This window comes from Chiloscyllium plagiosum, unplaced genomic scaffold, assembly GCF_037043375.1.
Source record: "Chiloscyllium plagiosum isolate Xiang-an unplaced genomic scaffold, Cpla_swu_hap1 HiC_scaffold_7, whole genome shotgun sequence".
NCBI lineage: Eukaryota > Metazoa > Chordata > Chondrichthyes > Orectolobiformes > Hemiscylliidae > Chiloscyllium > Chiloscyllium plagiosum.
This window is the reverse complement of record NW_028270145.1, coordinates 37,263,432-37,286,153: the sequence shown is the minus strand read 5'-3', so window position 1 is coordinate 37,286,153 and position 22,722 is coordinate 37,263,432. Positions and strand designations below refer to the sequence as shown.

The window sequence follows — 22,722 nt, the reverse complement described above, 5'->3', positions numbered from 1 at the left end:
TGCAGCTTGATCGCACTGTCAATGACCCCTTCAAATAGAATTGTTACAATTAAGGAAGTGGTCATTCAGCTCATCGTGTCTGCACCAGCTCTCCAAATGAGCACTGTGACTTAGTGTCATTCGCCTGTATCACCCCATAAGCCTTCAATTTATTTTCATTCAAAGTAATCAGCCAATACCTTGTCAAATGCCTCAATTGAATCAGCCTCCACCATACTTCCAGGCAGTGCATCCTTGATCCAGTCCACTGTGAAAAAGTTGTTTCTCATCTTGTATTTGCTTCTTTAGCAAATTAAATCTGTGCCCTCTAATCCATGATTCTTTATGAGCAAGAACAGTTTCTCTTCATCTACTCTATTCAAATCCTGCCCTGCTACCCCCCACCCCGTGAGTTTCAAAACTTCTATCCAATCTCCTCCTAGCCTCTTCTCCAAACAAAACAGACATAACTCCTCTAATTTATCCTCATAAGCCATGTTCCACATCTCTGGAACTATTCTCTTTGCTGACGATCAAGGGAAGACTAATTGTATAGTAATAAGTCGGGCTGGGTTTGTTCTGCTTTTTGCAGAAAGGTCCTGTTTGACCAATTTGTAACATTGCCAGATGATGACAGCATTGTAGCTGTAGGGAACAGTTTGGGTAGTAACATGTCTACTTCTACAGCATAAGTCTTGTTGGAGATCTGCCATAATAAATCCTAATGAAGACCAATACAAACAGACTGCTTTCAAGATAGAATGAGAAAAAAAAATGTAAGTTGTTGATGCAAGTCTAATATAATCCAGCACTTTTAAACATTAAAAAAAATGCTGATTAGGAGAATTAACAGCCTAACTGTGTTCTCACAATACCTTTCTCTCGGCTATCCGTAAGCAGGTCCTCAGTATAGCATGGGCTCTCTCCACTGCCTTCGTTGGCTATGGTGAGGAATGTTGGTGAAACGGACTGCGATCGGCTGCTGCTGGTACTGCTCCGGTCCATTCCTGATGGGGTCTGAGTGTCAATACTGCGGGTGCTACTGCTTCGCTGCTGTACTGGAAAGGGAGCACGATGACCATCTGGAGTATCTTGTGGCTAACACAAAATCAAAGTGCAAGAGTTAACACCAATTACTTTAATTACACAATAATAGCTCCAACATTCTATTTTCCAGTTTGAAATTCCTACATTACAACAGTGGCTACATTTCGGAATGTCACCGGCTGCTATGAGTTGGTCTGAGATTGCAAAGTGCAAGTTCTTACTCAACAGCTTTGTTCAAGTCAGTTCAGGATCTGGATGGATGAGAAGTGAACAAAGGAATAGAAACTGGGTTCAAATACACAAACAAGGAAGGATTAACTTAGGAATTAAATATTGCAGAATTGGTTCACTCAGGCATGTACTTGAGTAAAAAGCAGTTGAACAACCAAATATGCAAATCTCTTGGCCTCTGGGTACGAAAATTAAAACAGGAGTTGATAAAAGGTAAGCAGCTGAATCACAAAAAAAAATTATGAGTTTCTTAGGTCATAAATTAGATATTTTTTTAAAATTAACATATCGGGCAAGTATTTTGAGGTGAGGTAATAGCCTTGTGGTGTTATAGCTAAACTGTAATCCAGAGACCCAAGTAACATTCTGGGATCCCAGGTTCAAATCCCACCATGGCAGATGGTAGGATGATCACAAAAGCATTGTCGGAAAAATCCATCTAGTTCACTCATGTCCATAGGAAGGCAATCTGCCATCTTTTAATGTAGGAAACTGTTGGTCTGGTCTACATATAGCTCCAGAACCACAGCAATGTGGGTGAATCTATGATTTTTAACTGTCCTTTGAGCAATTAGGAATGAATAACATTTGCTGACCTAGCCAGTAATGCCCATATCTGATGAATGAATACAAATTACCATTAACTCAGCCACAAAGATCACTGCTAGCAGAATCACATAGACCAAGAACTTTTGACTTGCAAGCATTAGATTAGATTTAGATTAGATTCCCTACAGTGCGGGAACAGGCCCTTCAGCCCAATAAGTCCACAATGACCCTCCGAAGAAAACCCACCCAGACCCATTCCCCTACCCAATATTTACCCCTGACGTGGCAATTTAGCATGGCCAATTCATCCGACATGCACATCTTTTGGATTGTGGGAGGAAACCGGAGCACCCGGAGGAAACCCACGCAGACATGAGGAGAATGTGCAAACTTCACACAGACAGTCGCCCAAAGTGGGAATCGAACCCAAGTCCCTGATGCTGTGAGGCAGCAGTGCTAACCACTGAGCCACCATGCTGCCCATTATGAGGGAACAAGCCGGAAAATGGAGTTAAGACCACATCATGTCAGCCATAATCTTTTTTACTGGCAGACCAGGCCTGAGGAGCTGTATAGTCTGCCCAGATTTTAAGTTGGTTCAATCCTAGCATGGAAAACGTATTAGATAAAGCCTTGAAGTTAGAAAAATACCTCAAATCTTCATCAGACAGAAATGAACAATGAATCCAAACACCTTTGGATACTACGACAATTAAAATTTGAGTCAAAAATACCAGTCTTAAGGAAGATCGACAGCAGAGGGATTCTGGAGTGTTTCTAAGCATCAGGCCTAGAGCTTTGAAGGGATGCAACAAATGGTGGCATAGATGAGTGTGGTATGTAGATGCGAAAGAAGCCAGAGTTGGATAAACATATACAAGGGTTTGTAACAATCTTTTTGACTGATTATACTTAATGAGAAGTGCCTTGGAATATTGTGTGTGGGATTACTGCTAAGGCAAGAACTATTTAAAAATCTTTGTCAATAACTTGGATGGATGACTAGACTGAATTTATGGTTGTTAAATTTGCAATCACACCAAGGTAACTGAGAAAGTAAGCTGTCAAGACAAAGTAGAAAGTTTGTAAAGGGATATGGATAGGTTAAATGAATGGACAACAGTTTTGTATGCAGAGTATAGCGGGGGGGAAATTGGACAGGCAAGGAATGGCATGAACAATACAAAAACAAAATATTATTTCAATACAGAAAGCTTGCTGGTAGAGGAATGTGGATGTACAGGACTCATAATACATTCATCTGCAAGTTCAGCAAATGATTACAAAGACAAAATGGAATATTGTTCATTGCAAGGGGGAATGGAATATAATACTGGGAAAGCTTTAATGCAGCTTTTCAGCGTCTTGGTCAGTCCTCACCTGGTGTACAATGTACTGCTTTGATCTCCTTTAGTGAGAAAACAATATAATTAGTAACTGTTAGTACAGAACTCAAGTTATAGATGTTACCATGGAGAATTCACTAGCTAGATGATGAATGGCAGTAAATTGCCAAGTTTTGTTTAAATTTAAACTCGGCACATTGATCACGGCATTGCTCTAAGAAATGAACCAGAAAGATTGTCACCTGCTTGCACACACACACATTCAGCTGGCTTCAACTCAAAGTAATTTCTGCCTGAAAAGAACCATGTCCTGCTCCTGTAAGTACATTACCAGCAATGAAATATGTAGGGAATTATAGCATGTGAGATTGAGGGTCATAAACTGCTGTGACTGAAGTATGAAGAGAGACTGAATCACTTTGGACCATATTCACACTAGTTTTTTAATGAGAGAGTATCTTAGAAACCTGTAAAATTCTAACAGGACTAGATAGGATAAATTCAGGAAGGATATTTCCAGTGATTGGGGAGTACAGAACCAGGGGTAATAAGGATATGGTGCATACCATTTAAGACTGAGATGAAGAGAAATGTCTTCAGCCAGAGTGGTGAGCCTGTGGAATTCTCTGTCATAGAAAGTGGTTGCGGACAAAACATGTTTTCAAGAAAAAGAGTTACATATAGTTCTTAGGGTTAAAGGTACCAAACAGTATTGGGAGAAAGTGGGAACAGGGTACTGAGTTGAATAATCAGCCATGATAAAATTGAATAAGGCCATAAGCTCAAAGGCTGAATGACCAACCTGCCACTCCCATTTTCTGTGCTAGCCACAGGACACATTCTTAGAATAACAGACAGACCATTTACGACTGAGAAAATGAGGAATTTCTTCACAGAGGATGGTGAATCTTTGGAATTCTCTATCCCAGATGGCTGTTGAAGATCAGTCACTGATTACGTTCAAGACAGAGGTCAACAGATTTCTGAATTCTAATGACATGAAAAGACATAGGGGAGAGCATTGGGAAAAGTTCCCTAGGGATATAATCGGCTATCATCTGTTTGGACTACAGAGCAGGGTCCATAGACAAAATGGGCTACTCCTGTTATTTCCAATATTCCATGACTTTCAGAAGAAAGCAAACCCAAACCAAAAACAAGCACTCCAAAAGGATGCACCTTAGCAAAGCTGCACCTGACGACATTCAGGATGACAGGCGTGGAAGGGATTAACGTGTTTCTATGAATCAATGTTCGCAGAAATAGGTTTACAATTAATGGACAATATCAAAGAGACTACATTAAAATGTGTTGTGTTGGATCAATTCATGAGAGACTACTAAACTTCAGTACAAAAAAAAGTGAATGGAATTCCTTAAAATCTTGAGATATAGGGGCAAGATTAGGCCACTCAGTCCATCGAGTGTGCTTTGCCATTTGACCAAGGCTGATATGCTTCTCAACCCCAATCTTCCTTTGATATTCTTACTAATCGAGAACCAGTCTTTAATTCACTCAATGACTTGGCCTCCACAGCCTTCTACAGCAACAAGTTCCACAGATTCATCACTTTCTAGCTGAAGAAATTCCTCCTCGTCTCAGTTTTCAGTGTCATCCTTTCAATTTCAGGCCGTGCCCTCAGGTCCTAGTCTCTCCTACCAGTGGGAGCATCTCCTTCTTCATATTCACTCTATCTAGGCCTCTGTGTTCTGTAAGCTTCAATTAGTTACATTTCAATGAAATTTCACTTTGAACTCTGTTAGATGTTATGTTAATAAAGACCTGAAACACATTTACATGTGCAAAGAGCTTGAATAAAATCAATGCATGTAGCTAAATGACTCTCACTACGTCTGTGGTGAGTCAGCTATTTCTATTTAACAATTTATCTTGCAAAACTCAGCACCTTCAGGATGGAGGGAAATAGGAAAAAAAAGGAGAAATAATGTTTTCCAAGCAACAATTTTGTGGATGTACACAAAAGGTGTCAACCAATTAATCCCACAGTAAAAATATCCAGAGTGTTTAAAAGAAGTCTGCTGGCCAGATCATTGTTTCAAAGAAGCCTGGTTTCTAAGGAAATATCCCTACATATTTCTCTGCTGAGAATATATTTCCAGGATCCTCTCCATGCCAGTAATGGCGAGTGAGCAGGATGCAAAATATTTCCCTTTTGCTTGGGAGTATCTAAAAGCTTCTCACAAAATGTTTTAAAATATTTATGGAAGTGCCAATTAAAAAAAGTAAATAAACCGAGTTGATTGCCTGAATTTTGGCCTATTGTTCAATCAACACTAAATAATTAAGCATGCATTTCCAACAAAATGCACTGCTATAATCACAAAATATTTTACTGAATTTATGCCTTGAGGAATGCAAGTGTGGACTAGAAGTGGTGGCGTAATTGTGATGGGTTAAGTGGCCTGCAGTCTCTAGGCAACTCTATTGTTCAATTACATGCCAGGGACCACTTTAGCAGCAAACTTATCATTTGCATGCTTTCTAAAAATAAAAAATAAAGACGATAACCATTTTCTTCTTTAATACATTCACAGTGGGACTGGAATTCATATAAATTCTACACAAAGTCAGTTCAGTAATACAACTGATAATATTTCAATATCTTCTAGGAACGTTTAACAAGTCCAAACATGTGCAAGCTAGGTGGATTGGCCATGCTAAATTATGCATAGTGCCAAGAGATGTGTAGATTAGGGGCATAAGCAGGGTAACAGGGATAAGGTCGGGGGATAGGTCTGGATGGGATGATCTTCAGAGGGTCGGTGTGGCCTCGTTGGGCCAAATGGCCTGTTTCCACATTATAGAGTTTCTATGAAATTACAAGATACTGTAATTAGAAATGCAGAAATAATTAAAAATGTATAGCTGATATGACAAGCACCACTGAAAATTCCATTGTTATAGATCAATTGGTTGTTCAAATAATTGTTACCTCTGAAATCCTTTGTGCAATATGTTTGATGGGCTTCCTGTGTAACTAACTACAAATCAAGTGTTTTGGGACTCACTCATCCCAAAAGAATTGGCTAACATAAGGCACTGTATTTCACAAATTCTTCCCTGCCATTTCCTGAATCAATAAGGTCTTCCCTTCAGAAGCAAACTAATTTCTATGTATAAATATTGTCATATTTGTTATGCCATAGGGCATGGAATAACAGGAGAAAAAAAATCATCTCCGTTATTAATTTTTAAAAAACAATCTCAGATAGTCAAGGGTATGCACCACTGACCACACCCAATCACCAAAATGATTTACACAAGTCTCATTCTGGGCCACATTCTCTCCTCCTTGCCAACAGAAAATAACATTGAGATTCAAATAACAGGAACACCCGAAGAACAGAAACACAAGTAAAGCTGCTGGCTCAAGATCATACTAATGTTCTAAACTGGAACAAAATAAAGAGTGAAACTATGATTAAACTGAAAAACCATAGAAATCTCTTTGTCTTCATTCCTCACTGAGATGGAGAAGTTAATAACATCTGATAAGGCACTAACACTGCAGGCTTCAGTATACAGTTCAGGCTGAGCTTGTATCTTTGCCTCTTCTATGTCATAGAACATACTATTTGCACGTCGGCAGACAATTGTCAATACAGGATATTAATAACCTGGTTCATTTGGAAGACGCATGTTCTGCAGGCCTAATCTTGTATCTAGACACCCAAGAATTTGTTTTTTATTTTATGCCTGTTTTTATTTATTTAAGACAGGCATTCAGTGTCTATTCATAGCCTCCCTTGAGAAGGCAGTTGAGAATCTTATCAAACCATTTATGTCACATGGATAACATGCTGACATTGCACTGATAGTGGAGAAAGAGGACAATTAAGCCAGTGCCTGAGTTGTTGACTAAATTGACTGTTTTGCCCTGTAAGGCTGTCACTTTCTGAGTGTATGTCCAGCTGTCCTTATCCACACAAGCACAGACTATCCCACCACACTTCCGGTTTTGTGTCTTGTAGTTGCAATAAGCTTAGAAGTGTCAAGAGAGCAACTCTCCACAGCATATCCACCTGCTCCAGTATGACAGCATTCAGGGCTGGTCCGGTTTAGTTTCTGGTCAAAAGCAACCAAGGATTTGATGTGTAAGATCCATGTAATTACACATAAGAGATCACCCACTCAACATTTCCAACTGAAAACCATTACATCGACTCAAGCCTGGTCTTTTACACAAGCTGAGCTTTGCCTTTATTAAGAGAAGTGATCCTTCCACAAAAGCTTTGATATAATCTTTGGCTTTGGGATCATATAATTCTGTCTATAGCTGCTGTTGTTTAGCACAGATGTTCTAGCTTGACTGGGCGGGCAGTCTAGGTCTGCAGTTGCTCCTTGCTTTCTTTTCTAAACACTTTGTTGAACCAGAGTTCACAGTCTAGTTTGATGCTAACAAATGATCGAGGAATATCCGAGACCATAAATTTATAGATTGCAGTAGGTGCAATTCTTTTGCCAATAGCCCACGCTGTCCCATGGCGATTAGTTTTGAGGTGCCAGATCTCAGATTTAGCATGGCTGTCCTGCCACACAACAGAATGGATGACATTCTAAGGTGGGACCTGATGGTCAACAACAGCTCTGCTAATGATGTTAATTGCAACTTTCAATGGTAGATTTGTCATTTGACAGCCATTCTAACTAGGTAATCACAAAGAATACTTGCTGCAGAGAATCCTCAATCAAGCAAAAACAGTCAACCCTCAATTTTGCAATGCATTCCTTCTGATATGGAATTACATCGATCTTTACAATTACATTACACAAAAAAAATTGCATAAGCTGTAAATAGTAGCTTTGTAACACTATGTTTCAGCTGTGAATTTCACTGGTTTCTGAATGGAGCATGCACATGTCAAGTAGGTTACTGTCGTGCTTCATCTTTGATCTGGAGGAAAATGATAAGCTTAAAAATTTCTTTCAGGTTCAATTCTTGTTCAGGACATACAAAGAGAACAAAGAACATAACAGCACAGAAACAGGCCCTTCGGTCCTCCAAGCCTGCACTGATCCATATCCTCTACCTAAATCTGTCGTCTAATTTTTAAGGATCTGCATCCCTCTGTTCCCTGCCCATTCATGTATCTTAAATGACGCTATTGTTCCCGCCCCTACCACCTCTGCTGGCAATGCATTCCAGGAACCCACCACCTTTTGCATAAAGAACTTTTCATGTATATCTCCACAAAACTTTTCCCCTCTCACTTTGCACTTGTGACCCCGTGTAATTGATTCCCTAAACTTCACTAGTATTTTTTTCTCTCAAAAATGCTGATTCCATTTGAGGGGTACAGTTCCACTGGGGTCAGATTCTGTCTGCTATGCCCAAATGACTAATATTCATTAACAGCATGTTTCAATGAGCTATTTAGCTGGAAAATAAACCACAGTTGAATCTGATCTAGGGTCAAAATCCATGTTCTTTCTGCTCACATTTTCTCAATAGCTACTTTTAACATTCTCACTAACTCATTTGAGGGGATGCTTTCACGTGGTGACAATACTTTGTTATTTGTGTTTTTCATATGAGACACATACTCTCAAATAGAATTTGGTTAATCAATAACCTCATTAAAATTTTAATTCCCTAGGCATCACAATATTTAAATTGATACAACACAACAGGTATAAGTTAGCACAAACTTTCTTCAATGTAACTAACTTCCATGCATGAAAAGCTATCACCTTAAACACACCTTCCACAGACTGGTGAAATCATAGCTACTGCACAGCCAACATAAAGCACACCACTGGACCATTGAAACCAGATAGTTACAATCTAATTCACCGCATTTTGGATCTCAATCTCAGATTTAAATTTAATAATTGTCAGAGTGTTCATTACAGTGGGTACAATACTGATGACACACTTATGAATGAGTCCATCAGCTTCAAGTAAGGGGGAGAACCAACCTGTGATCGGAGGAATGGGTCCTCACCATTTCCATCCATTCAATTTACTCTTTGGTCACGAGTGTATTTTCGCAGTCATTTTGGGGACTTTCGGGACAATTTAACAGGTCTCCCCTGGGTATTTTGAGCATTGTCTGATCTTGACTTCACTTTATAGTCACATGCACAATTCAGTGAGATTACCCCACTTGAACAAATGCTGATTCATCAGAATTCACATCCCACTCAATATATGCGAAGGCAAGGGTGAAATGATATTCTTGCCTTGAATAGAAATCCAGAGATCCAGGTAATGCGCCAGGGACGAGGGTTCAAATCCCACTGTGAATCTGAATTCAATAAAAACTCTGGAATTATAGGTCCAATTATGAAATGAAATCATTTGACAATTGTGGTAAAAACCCACCTAGTTCACTAGTGTGCTCAGGACAGAAATCTGTCATCCTTATCGGACAATTGACTCCAGACCCACAACAATGTGAATGACTAAATTCCCCTCTGAAATTGCCTAACAAGTCACTCAATGTATCAAACATGTGAAAAAGTCTTCAAAAATGGAATAACAAATAAAACTGAAAAGACCGTGACAAACACAGCCCTCTCAACTTTGCAAAGTTTCCTTACCAATATCTGAGGACAAGTGCCAAAACTGGGAAGCTGTTTAGTCAAGCAACAGCCTGACAGTGTCACACTCATGGAATCATACCTTACAGATAACATAACAGGGTGTGTCAACTTTCTCTGCTCCAAAGAAAACAACCAGAGTTTATGAGCTCTTAGAAGATGCCCAATCCCAAGAAACATCCGGGTGAATCACCTCTGCAGAACAATCACATCCTTCCTTTAGTGTTGCGACCAGAACTGCACATAGTACTCCAGCTGTTGTCTAAGTTCTGTAAAGCTCCATCATACCTGTGTACTTACAATCTATGCCTTGATTGATAAAGACAAGAATTAAGGTTAGGATTCGGATTATCTAATCCTTCAGGTAAGCCTTATAAACACCCTATTAAACTGCCCTTTCACCTTTAGGGATTTACAGGCAAGCACCCCAAGATCCCTCTGTTCAGGTCATTAGGAAGTTTATGGAGTACTCCCTTGTCTTTTTACTTCTTCCAAAGTGCAACACCTCATGCTTCAGGATTAAATTTCATCTGTCACTTATTTGCTCATCTGACCAAACTTTGTTTCATCTGTAAACATATTTAATTGCCCCCATCCCTAGTATTCTTATCTACATTGTTTATATATGTCATAAACAATAAAGCGACCCAGCACTTGTCCCCATGGTACACCACTGGATACCAGCCTCCAGATAGAAACAACCTTCTACCAACACCCTGTCTCCTGCCACAAAGCCAATTTTGGATTCAACTTGCCAAGTTAATTGAGACACCATGTGCTTCTTCATAAGTCTCCCACATGGGAACTGGTCAAAGGCCTCAATGAAATCCAGATAAAGTACATCACCTGCACCACCCTCACCTAACTACACTAACTAACGAAACTAATCATCAGTATAGTGACGGAAGTTGTCATCAACAGTGCTACTAAGCAGCACTTGCTTTGCAATAACCTGTTCATTGACATTTGTTTAAGTAATGCCAGGCACACTTAACTCACTTCATTACAGCATTAGTTTCAAAATGAAGAAAAGACCTGAATTCCAGAAGTAAGACTGACTATTGATATCATGACCACATCTGACCATGTGTGGCATCAGGAGCCTGTATCAAACCTACAGTAAATGGTATCGGGGGAATCTTCTCTGCTGGTTTTTGCCATTCTTGGCACAAAGCGAGATGGTTGTGACTGTTGAGGTCAACTTCAGAAAGAATCTCTATAGGAATTCCTCAAGTCACTGCCCTAGATCCAACCATGTTCAGCTGCTTCATAAATGACCTTCCCTTCATCATGAGGTCAGAAGTTGGGGACATTTGCATAGGAATGCACAATGTTCAGTATCATTCCTGATTCCTCAGATAGTCATAGAGTCCTACAGACACAGACCCTTTGGCCCAAACTGGTCCATGCTGACCAAAAGTCCATTCATGCTCACCCCATTTCCCGACACTTGGCCCAAATCATTTGAAACCGTTCCTATTCATGTATTTCTTCAAATGCCTTTTATATGTTGTTAATGTACCTGCTGAAAAATGTGTTCCTGGAAAAGCGCAGCAGGTCAGGCAGCATCCAAGGAGCAGGAGAATCGATGTTTCGGGCATGAGCCCTTCTTCAGGAATGTACCTGCCTCAACCACTTCCACTGGCAGCTCATTCCATATGCGTACCACCAATTGTGTAAAGACGTTGTTCCTCAGGTTCCCTTTTATTCTCTCCCCTCTCACCTTAAACTGTTGCCCTCTCGTCCTCATTTCCCCAACCTTGGGAAAAAGACTGAATGCATTCACCCTATCCATGCCTCTCATGATCTTATACACCTCTAGGAGGTCCTTCCTTAGTCTCCTATGCTCTAAAGAAAGAAGTCCTAGCTTAGATTAGATTACTTACAGTGTGGAAACAGGCCCTTCGGCCCAACAAGTCCACACCAATCCGCCGAAGGTAACCCACCCCCCTACCTTTACCGCTTCACCTAACACTACAGGCAATTCAGCATGGCCAATTCACCTAACCTGCACATTTTTGGACTGTCCAACCACTTGTCCAACCTCTCCCTATAACTCAGACTCTTGAGTCCTGGCAACATCCCTGTAAATTTCTTCTCAACTCTTTTCCAGTTTAATAACATCCTTCCTATAGCAAGATGACCAAAACTGAATACAATACTCCAAATGCAGCCTCTCCAAAGTCCTGTAGAACTGCAACATAATTTTCCAACTTCTATACTCAATGCCCTACTGATGAATGCCTGTGTGCCAGAAGCCTTCTTCACTGCCCTGTCTACCTGTGGCTCCACTTTTAGAGAACCTTCCATTAGAACTCCAAGGTCCCGCTGTTCCACTACATTCCTTAAGGCCCTAAAATCCATCATGAAATTCCTACCTTAATTTGACTTTCCAAAATGCAAAACTTCGCATTTATCTATATTAAACTCCATTTGCCATTTCTCGGCCCACTTTCCCAGCTGATCAAGGTCCTGCTGCAATTTCTGATAACCTTCCTCACTGTCCACGGTACTGCTTATTTTAGTGTCATCTGCAAACTTAATAATGCCTTGTACATTCTCATCCAAATCATTGATATAGGTAACGGAAAGCTATGGACATAGCACCGTCCCCTGAGACACTCTACAAGTCACCAACCTCCAATCGGACAAGTGTCCTTCCACTATTACACTCTGCTTCCTAACATCAAGTGAACTGTGTATCCAATTTGCAACTCGCCTTGGATTCCATGTGATCTAACCTTCCAGAGCAGCTTATCATGTAAGGCCTAACCAAAGGCCTTACTGAAAGCCATATAGATTATGCCTACCACCATGCCCATGTCAACCTTCCTGGTTACTTCAACGAACTCTAACAAATTTGTGAGGCATGATCTCCCATGCACAAAGCTATGCTGACTCCTCCTAATCTAACCCTGTCTTTCCAAATGCAGCCCATATCCAATTAAACCCTGACTTTCATAGTGAAGCAGCACAAATCCAAATACCTGGACAACATCCAGGGCTGAAACAAGGCATTATTAAGTTTGCAGATGACACTAAAATAAGCAGTACCGTGGACAGTGAGGAAGGTTATCAGAAATTGCAGCATACCTTGATCAGCTGGGAAAGTGGGCTGAGAAATGGCAAATGGAGTTTAATATCGATAAATGCGAAGTTTTGTATTTTGGAAAGTCAAATTAAGGTAGGAATTTCATGATGGATTTTAGGGCCTTAAGGAATGTAGTGGAACAGCAGGACCTTGGAGTTCTAATGGAGGGTTCTCTAAAAGTGGAGCCACAGGTAGACAGGGCAGTGAAGGAGGCTTCTGGCACACAGGCCTTCATCAGTAGGGCATTGAGTATAGAAGTTGGAAAATTATGTTGCAGTTCTACAGGACTTTGGAGAGGCTGCATTTGGGCTGAAAAACTGAAGTACAGGTAGTTACAAAACACACAACACCAGGTTACGAATTTATTTGAAAGCACTAGCTTTCAGAGCGCTCTCCTTCATCTTAAGGTGGCACGGTGGCTCAGTGGTTAACACTGCTACCTCACAGCACCAGGGACCCGGGTTCGAATCCTGTCTCGGGCAACTGTCTGTGTAGAGTTTGCACATTCTCCCAGTGTCTGCATGGGTTTCCTCCCACAGTCCAAAGATGTTCAGTCAGGTGAATTGGCCATGCTAAATTACCCATAGTGTTAGGTGTAGGGGAATGGGTCGCGGTGGGTTGCTCTTCGGAGGGTCGATGTGGACTTGTTAGGCCGAAGGGCCTGTTTCCACACTGTAGGGAATCTAATCTAATCAATAGGTGGTTGTGGACTATAAGATCGTAGGACACAGAATTTATAGCAAAAGATTACAGTGTGATGTAACTGAAATTATATATTGAAAAAGACCTGGATTGTTTGTTAAGTCTTTCATCTTTAGAATGGGCATGTTGGTTTCGGTTCTTTCATATGTAAATTCCAGAACTTTGTTAAAATTACATTCTTAAGTGAACTTTAACAACAGGTGCCACATTGGCCAACTGCCAATTTCAGTTACATCACACTGTAAACTTCTGCTCTAAATTCTGTGTCCTACGATCTTATACTCCACAACTACCTGATGAAGGAGCAGCGATCTGAAAACTAGTGCTTCCAAATTAACCTGGGTAATCCTTGATGGAGGACGGGAAAAATTTCTGGCTTAAGAGCTGCTCCTTTTTTTGAGGTACTTTAGGTGTTGGAGGTGATTTTCTTGAATTCCAGGAGCAGCAATTACTGTTTTATATGCTGTTGCATTGTTTTGGAACTTTGGAAAAAAAAAGTCAAAACAACAGCAGTTTAAAAGGGAGAAGAGCAGACAAAGGAAGCACATGGTGAGGACAGCACAGGAGAGTGAGAGTGAGAGTGAGAGTGAGAGTGAGAGTGAGAGTGAGAGTGAGAGTGAGAGTGAGAGTGAGAGTGAGAGTGAGAGTGAGAGTGAGAGTGAGAGTGAGAGTGAGAGTGAGAGAGAACCTGCACAGTTACCGCCTTTGCTGTTTGAATTTGTGTATCGCTGGACAGCGGAGTGCATCTGGGAAAATTAACAAACAGTGAAATTCACAACTAGTCTTGGAGGAACTGTTGGGCGAAGTTCACAGCACAGAATCAGATAAGTTAATTGGTGTTTTAAGTATGTCCAAGAGAAAGGCTGCAGTAGTGGGTACAGTGGATTCTTTCTTGATTATAAGTTTTTGGAGATAAGTCTCTTGATTAAACTTAAAATATAAGCCATAGCTATTAATTTAACATGGGGCAGTGTTTGTAGAGAATAAGATGGTGTTATTTTCTGGGTCTGTAGATTGTGAAGGAGCAAAAATGGCCTTTGCAGTGATATGTACTTCTTGTCAGATGTGGGAGTTTAAAGAGAGTTTAAGGGTTACTGCGGATTATATCTGCCATAAATGCTGTTGGATGCGAATCTTATCAGATCGAGTGGATCAGTTAAAGAGACAGATAGAAGCGATGAGGAATTTGCAACAGCAACAGTTATGTGATGGATGGCAGTTATAGGAAGAGGGGAAAAGTCTCAGATACAGTGACATAGATGGGTTAACTCCAGGAAAGGTAAGAGAGGTAGGCAGCTAGGGGTGATGGATTCTCAGGGGAACGTAGCATAAACAGCCAAGTTTCTGGTATTGAGACTGGTTCTAATGCAACGAGGGGTATGTCGGCTTCCAAGAGATCAATTGTGTTAGGGAACTCTGTAGTCAGAGGTACAGACAGACGTTTCTGTGGCCAGCAGAGAAAAAGCAGAATGGTGTGTTGTTTCCCTGGCGCCAGGATCAAGGATGTCTCAGACAGGGTGCAGAATGTTCTCACGGGGAAGAGTGGCCAGCAGGAAGTCATTGTCCACATTGGAACCAATGACATTGGAAGGGAAAAGGTTGAGACTCTGAAGGGAGATTACAGAGAGTTAGGCAGAAATTTAAAAAGGTCCTCAAGGGTAGTAATATCTGAATTACTCCCAGTGCTACGAGCTAGTGAGAGCAGGAATAGGAGGATAGAGTAGATGAATGCATGGCTGAGGAGCTGGTGTATGGGAGAAGGATTCACATTTTTGGATCATTGGAATCTCTTTTGGGGTAGAAGTGACCTGTACAAGAAGGACGGATTGCACCTAAATTGGAAGGGGACTAACATACTGGCAGGGAAATTTGCTAGAACTGCTTGGGATGGAGGATTTAAACTAGTAAAGTGGGGGGTGGGACCTAGGGAGATAGTGAGGAAAGAGATCGATCTGAGACGGGTACAGCTGAGAACAGACGTGGGTCAAACAGTCAAGGCAGGCAGGGACAAGGTAGGACTAATAAATTAAACTGCATTTATTTCAATGCAAGGGGCCTAACAGGGAAGGCAGATGAACTCAGGGCATGGTTAGGAACATGGGACTGGGATATCATAGCAATTACAGAAACATGGCTCAGGGATGGGCAGGACTGGCAGCTTAATGTTCCAGGATACAAATGCTACAGGAAGGATAGAAAGGGAGGCAAGAGAGGAGGGAGAGTGGCATTTTTGATAAGGGATAGCATTACAGCTGTGCTGAGGGAGGATATTCCTGGAAATACATCCAGGGAAGTTATTTGGGTGGAACTGAGAAATAAGAAAGGGCTGATCACCTTATTGGGATTGTATTATAGACCCCCAACAGTCAGAGGGAAATTGAGAAACAAACATGTAAGAAGATCTCAGCTATCTGTAAGAATAATAGAGTAGTTATGGTAGGGGATTTTAACTTTTCAAACATCAACTGGGACTGCCATAGTGTTAAAGGTTTAGATGGAGAGGAATTTCTTAAGTGTGTACAAGACAATTTTCTGATTCAGTATGTGGATGTACCAACTAGAGAAGGGTTTGGTTAAGAAAAAGAAGGAAGCATATGTCAGGTATAGACAGGATAGATCGAGTGAATCCTTAGAAGAGTCTCACGAAAGTAGGATTTTACTTAAAAGGGAAATCAGGAGGGCAAAATGGAGACATGAGATAGCTTTGGTAAACAGAATTAAGGAGAATCCAAAAGGGTTTTTACAAATATATTAAGGACAAAAGGGTAACTAGGGAGAGAATAGGACCCCTCAAAGATCAGCAAGGCGGCCTTTGTGTGGAGCCACAGAAAACAGGGGAGATACTAAATGAATATTTTGCATCAGTATTTACTGTGGAAAAGGAAATGGAAGATATAGACTGTAGGGAAATAGATGGTGACATCTTGCAAAATGTCCAGAATACAGAGGAGGAATTGCTGGATGTCTTGAAACGGTTAAAAGTGGATAAATCCCCAGGACCGGATCAGGTGTACCCTCGAACTCTGTGGGAAGCTAGAAAAGTGATTGCTGGGCCTCTTGCTGAGATATTTGTCTCAATGATAGTAACAGGTGAGGTGCCGGAAGACTGGAGGTTGGCAAACGTGGTGCCACTGTTTAAGAAGGGTGGTAAAGACAAGCCAGGGAACTATAGACCAGTGAGCCTGACCTCGGTGGTGGGCAAGTTGTTGGAGGGAATCCTGAGGGACAGGATGTACATGTATTTGGAAAGGCAAGGACTGATTTGAGATAGTCAACATGGCTTTGTGCCTGGGAAAAGATGTCTCACAAACTTGATTGAGTTTTTTGAAGAAGTAACAAAGAAGATTGATGAGGGCAGAGCAATAGATGTGATCTATATGGACTTCAGTAAGGCGTTCAACAAGGTTCCCCACGGGAGACTGATTAGCAAGGTTAGATCTCATGGAATACAGGGAGAACTAGCCATTTGGATACAGAACTGGCTCAAAGGTAGAAGACAGAGGGTGGTGGAGGGTTGTTTTTCAGACTGGAGGCCTGTGACCAGTGGAGTGCCACAAGGATCGGTGCTGGGTCCTCTACTTTTTGTCATTTACATAAATGATTTGGATGCGAACATAAGAGGTACAGTTAATAAGTTTGCAGATGACACCAAAATTGGAGGTGTAGTGGACAGCAAAGAGGGTTACCTCAGATTACAACAGGATCTGGACCAGATGGGCCAACGGGCTGAGAGGTGGCAGATGGAGTTTAATTCAGATAAATGCGAGGTGCTGCATTTTGGGAAAGCAAACCTTAGCTTGTCTACCATCTCCAAGGCACAAAGTCAGGAGTGAGAGAGAATATTTCTCATTTTCCTGGATGTGTGATTCCAACAACAATAATGAAGCCCAAAACAACCCAAAGCAAAGCAGCCTGCTTGAGGTTACATCCACTTGCTCCCCCCACATGCTCAACAGCAGTAGTGTGTATCATCTACAAGATGCACAATTGAAATTCACCAAGGCTCTTGCGACAACAATTTTCAAACCAACAACCTTGAGTCCAGAGAAGAACAAGGGCAACAGATACACAGGAATACCACCATTTCTGGAAGTAGTAGTTTACGGCCAGGATCTAAAGATCCTCTACTCTTGGCCCCCACCTCCATATTGTATTCATGGCCCTGTGCAAGCCAATGTAGAACATACTTGGACAAGGAAGTCTTATCACAGCAAAGATTCCTGGCCCATACTTTCAGCTATCACTGAGAGTTTGGAGGCGTATATTTACCAACAGCTGGACATCAGTACATTTCTGCACCGAAAAGAAGAAAGCTTCCACACTTGCTAGGGTTGGAGGACTTCAGCTAGAAGGGGAGGCTGAGGGGCGACTTTATAGAGATTTATAAAATCATGAGAGGCATGGATAGGGTGAATAGACAAGGTCTTTTCTCTTGGGTGGGAGAGTCCAGAACTAGAGGGCATAGGTTTAGGGTGAGGGGGGAAAGACTTAAAAGGGACCTAAGGAGCAAATTTTTCACGCAAAGGGTGGTGCTTGCAAGGATTGAGCTGCCAGTGTAAGTGGTGGAGGCTGGTACAATTACAATATTTAAAAGGCATCTGGATGGGTATATGAATGGGAACGATTTCAAGGGATATGTGCCAAGTGCTGGCAAATGGGACGAGATTAATTTAAGATAATTTAATTGAAGATGGTTGGCATGGGTGAATTGAACTGAAAGATCTGTTTCCGTGCTGTACATGACTCAATGGCTAAGCAAAATGAATGTGCCTTTCACAGCCCTTGCATTAAGCGCATGGAGCAGATTTCACACCTCTGTTCAACAACTAACATTGGAGATAAAAAAAAATTTCAGTATTTGAAAAAGAGTCAAAGCTTGAAGTCCAGAAGCAGGATCCAGACGTAGCAATTGAAATAGCAGGTGCAAATTCCCTCAAAGTAAAATGCAACATATTCACCTTCGAAGGGTCAAACACATTGATGATTGGGACCATATGCACGACATTCAATATTTGCTTCCTTCACCACTGATGCACAGTGGCAGCAGTGAACACCATTCACAACAATGCAGAAATTTAAAGTTCTTTCAACAGCACCTTCCAAACTCACGATCTCTACCGCCTAGGAGGAGGAGAGTAAAAGCATGGGAAACCATTCCTTGCAAATTCCCACGCCATCCTAACTTAGAAATATATCACCATTCTTTCGCTACTGTTGGGTCAAAATTCTGGAACTCTCTTCCTAACATTGTGAGTGCTCCAACGTCCCAACGACTGGAATAGCTCAAGATGGTACCTCACCGCTGTCCTCTCTAGAGCAAATAAGGATGAACAATAAATGCTTGCCTCGCCAATAAGACCCACATGCTGAGTGATGAAAAAATGTGCAAGTTGAGCTAATTTAAAATAACATTTATTTCAGTTCAGTTGAATGCATTCTTTCATTTTTTCTTATTCTAGGAATATTTTCCAGGATGAAGGTCAGGACAGGAGAAACACAAGGCTATAGAATTTGGTGGCATAATCTTCAATACATTGCCAAAGTGACTATATATCAGTCCTTCATTTAAATTCCTTTTCTGTGAAGAGAAATGCATTTGTTTGAATTGTCCTTCAATATTTAAGTTTCTCTTTTTAAAAAAAAGGGTCACTTGAAACTTTTGACTGCAAGGATGGTAGGGAAGCAAAAGGAAGTGGGTTGAAGGTATGTGGTCGAGAATCAGTGACCACTGATTCAAGTGAAACTGTCATGACTTGCAGTAGCACAAAAATGTTCCCTAATCCATCTGCTGCAACCGGTGCCAGTGCTAAGGCTGGTTTTAGTGCTGCTTCACTGGGCAGCTGTTCGGCTCGGCCCTGCTATTCAACTTACCAAAAACCCTCTCATTTAGAGCTGAACAGGTGAGGAGTAAAAGAAATGAGATCTTCATTTGGCAAAAAAAATGCTGCTTTTAGGCATGACTCTTCAGTTTACAAAAACAAAGCAAAAATTACAAAATACTCTGCACAAAAATACAACAACCATTTTGCAAATGTAGGAAGCAAATGCAGTCTAAATTAAAACTTTGTGGCCTGCTGGCTTTCCAAGTTGACAACTAAATTTTGTCTCCTTATAAATCCAAAATGGTTGCCTATCTTTGAAAATTGCTTTAACAGTGATATTCCAAAAACAAAAATAAAACAGCTTTCACACAAGCACACTACATTTTAATCTTTACCTCCTGTCTGAGCCTTGCTTTTCTTTCAATTTGGTTATTTATTTGTTGACTTGCAGTATTTTCTTTACATGAAATAAATCAAATTGAAGTCCCTTGTCAGAAGAGACAATGTAAGCCGTTAAGTAGTCTGCTCGGTCTTATTCATTCCATTGATACCAAATAAGAAAACAAATGCTCAAGAACACCTATTTCTATGTTGGGTCATTAATGTTCTTCTGTGTGGTGCTTTACTTCCCACTTCAAAATGCTCACACCTCTATTAGGCACGAGGTTATCAATAGCTAGTATTGAACAGTTCAAAATATTCTTTACAGATTTAGTTGGATAAAATCTGCATTTCTGTCTTAGCACAATTTGAATAACATTTGCAGTAGTATTATCCATTATTTAAATCAGTGAAAAATCTATTATACAGGCTACTGCAGATCTGTGGAGGTGATGGGGTGAAGTGAAATTGCCACTGGATTTTGGTAATCCAAAGACAGAGGTTTTGTTCTGGGGATTAGGGTTCAGTTCACACAATTTTGATGAAGAATTCATTATATTAAGATAAAAATAAAAATATTGCAGAATTACTGGAAAAGAGTGGGAGACTGGGACAAGCTGAACTGCTCTTGCAGAGATAATGTGGGCTGGCTGAGCAAATGTCCTTCTCTGCCATACCTTGCCCCCTACACAGTTTTTTTTACTGAAAGACTTTCAAAATGTTGAGACATTCAGACATGCATAGCCCTTTAGAACAAAGGAAGTTCTGACATACTTGGATTTCCATTATTTGGACAGGACGTCTCAAGTGCAATGCAACATTTATAAATCTCAACCTAGCTACCCCATTCAAGCTTATCCTTTGTGCATTATGAAACAGAGCAATCTCATGCAATCCAGCAATCTCCCTTTAAAAATAAAATCAATTTTAAATCTTGGAACCAAAGTATAAAAGTCAAAACCACAGATGAATCATTCCATCTACCAATAGAACATGAATAAAAGGAACTACTGTACCAAGAGACAGCAGCCAGCTGTGGAATGTGCTTTGCAGATCTCTCGTGGACCATCATTGCCAACTGTTTATTCTCCCTTGGGGGAAGTGTCATTACTCCTGGTTTCATAAAATGTACATCACACTCAGTTCAGTCACAACGCAGTTCCGTTAGTAGTGAATTAATACTTTGGACTGCATTAGTACTTTGTGGTAGCACAGTGGTTAATACTGGTGCCTCACAGCGCCAGGGGCTGATTCCAGCCTTGGGTGACTGTGTGGAGTTTGCAATTCCTCCCTGTCTCTGTATGGGTTTTCACCAGTTGCTCTGTATGGGTTTTCACCAGTTTCTTCCACAGATTAGGTGGTCTAGCCATTCTAAATTGTCCCTTAATGCCCAGAGATGTGCAGGCTAGGTGGATTAGCCATGGCAAAGGCAGGGTTACATTGAAAGGGTGGGAGTGTGGGCCCGGGTGGGATGCTCTTTGGAGGGTGCACACTCGATCAAGCAAATGGCCTCTTTCCACACTGTAGGGAATTCGATGTTTCTACAAACATGCAAGAAAATCTCAAGGTTACCTTCTGTTCCAATTATTTCTTTTTAATGTGCAGAAGTGCTCTTAAATGCAATTGCACCTTTCTTTTAACTCATCACCAAACCACATTTGTTTTTTTTTTCATATATCAACCATTACCAATAATCAATGGTTTCCAATTGAAAATTTACAGGCAAAGCCCGTAAAGATCAATGCAAACTATCAAATCTGAGGGAGAGGTTGGGAGAAGGGTATGGGGCTAAATCAAAATGGAATTGGAAGGGGTGTCTCAATGATTAAAAGTACCACCCAAAGTAAAGCAGCTGATTCTGTTACAAATCTGTGATCACCTCACTCTGAGAAATTGCCATTTTGGTACAATCAATGCCTTCAGATTGTGAAGAGGGGTGGGCCTGGGAAGAAGAGAGAAGTAAAATTTTTTTTAGGAAGGCTTCAGATTACTATTCAGAGACAGGTATAAAGTGTATTGTTGTGGACAACAGTCTACTCAGCTCTAGTGATTTGCATAATTGAAAGTCTGAGCAACACTTGTTATCCAAGCTCAAACAAAACTTTTGTTAGCCATGGGAAAGCATTTACAGACCATGAAATTTTAGACTAGTCCTGCATCAACAACCACCAAACACGGAAAGAAGATATCATATAATCACATCCAACATTACAAATTCAAAACTTCCTTAAACACAATGAAAATCAGAATCTACAATCAAAAATCAATGTTAGAAATGGCCCATCATTTGTCATAACCACTCTTCTCCATTCGTACTGCCAAGCTTGGACAATGTCTGAGTGACCAGTATCTGAGTGAAACAATAGAGCCATAATTGTAAAACCTTGTGTCTTCAGGTTCACTAAACAGAAACAAAAATAAATGTGGAAAGAATTGTGGCAAAGAACTTCAAATATGTAGAAAGGTTTGTATTGGTGGCAGTCACAGACATTTAAATCAGCCCAAACTTTGGTCAATAGTCAGGGACTACAAGTCATACAGATATGTGGAACCTGTATGTAATGCTTGAAGAGCCTAGGTCCTGATTTTGTACAAAAAATAAAAGGTACCTGTTACTGTTTGAAGGAGATGAAGAACTGCAAGGTGGACAAACATAATACAATGGCATTAAGGTGAAGGATATCATTCAAGTTGGGGGGTGTAAAGAGGTAAGTGATAATGAGAGGGGACCAATAGCTCAAATTACTTCCTACCTTCTCAGTGCCAAGCTTAAGAGCATTCCTTTGCAGCTGGAAAGAAACTTGGGAGAGGAGCTGAGCAGGAACAAACGGAGAAGGCAAGTGACATAAAAATTACCTCGAGGATTTGTGGTCTTCACTTCAGGACCGGAGCTGAGTGGGAGCAATTGGAGAGAAGCCTGGGCAGGGAAGTGATTGATTCTGAGGATTTCATCTGAGGGGGAAACTAAAAAGGTGACATCAAAGAAAGTATGTGATTTGATTGGCTAATA

General features: G+C 40.8%; 1 protein-coding gene across 3 annotated transcripts in view; it reads right to left on the bottom strand.

Moving 5' to 3' along the window:
• LOC122551455 (protein FAM117B) overlaps positions 1-22,722 on the bottom strand; it is a 236,934-nt gene that overhangs the window by 31,519 nt on the left and 182,693 nt on the right. For all 3 annotated transcript variants that reach the window (XM_087988934.1, XM_043693382.2, XM_043693380.2), the window contains one exon: positions 855-1,077. In XM_087988934.1, the coding sequence (XP_087845060.1) occupies positions 855-1,077 (223 nt within the window). The remainder of the gene's footprint in view (positions 1-854; positions 1,078-22,722) is intronic.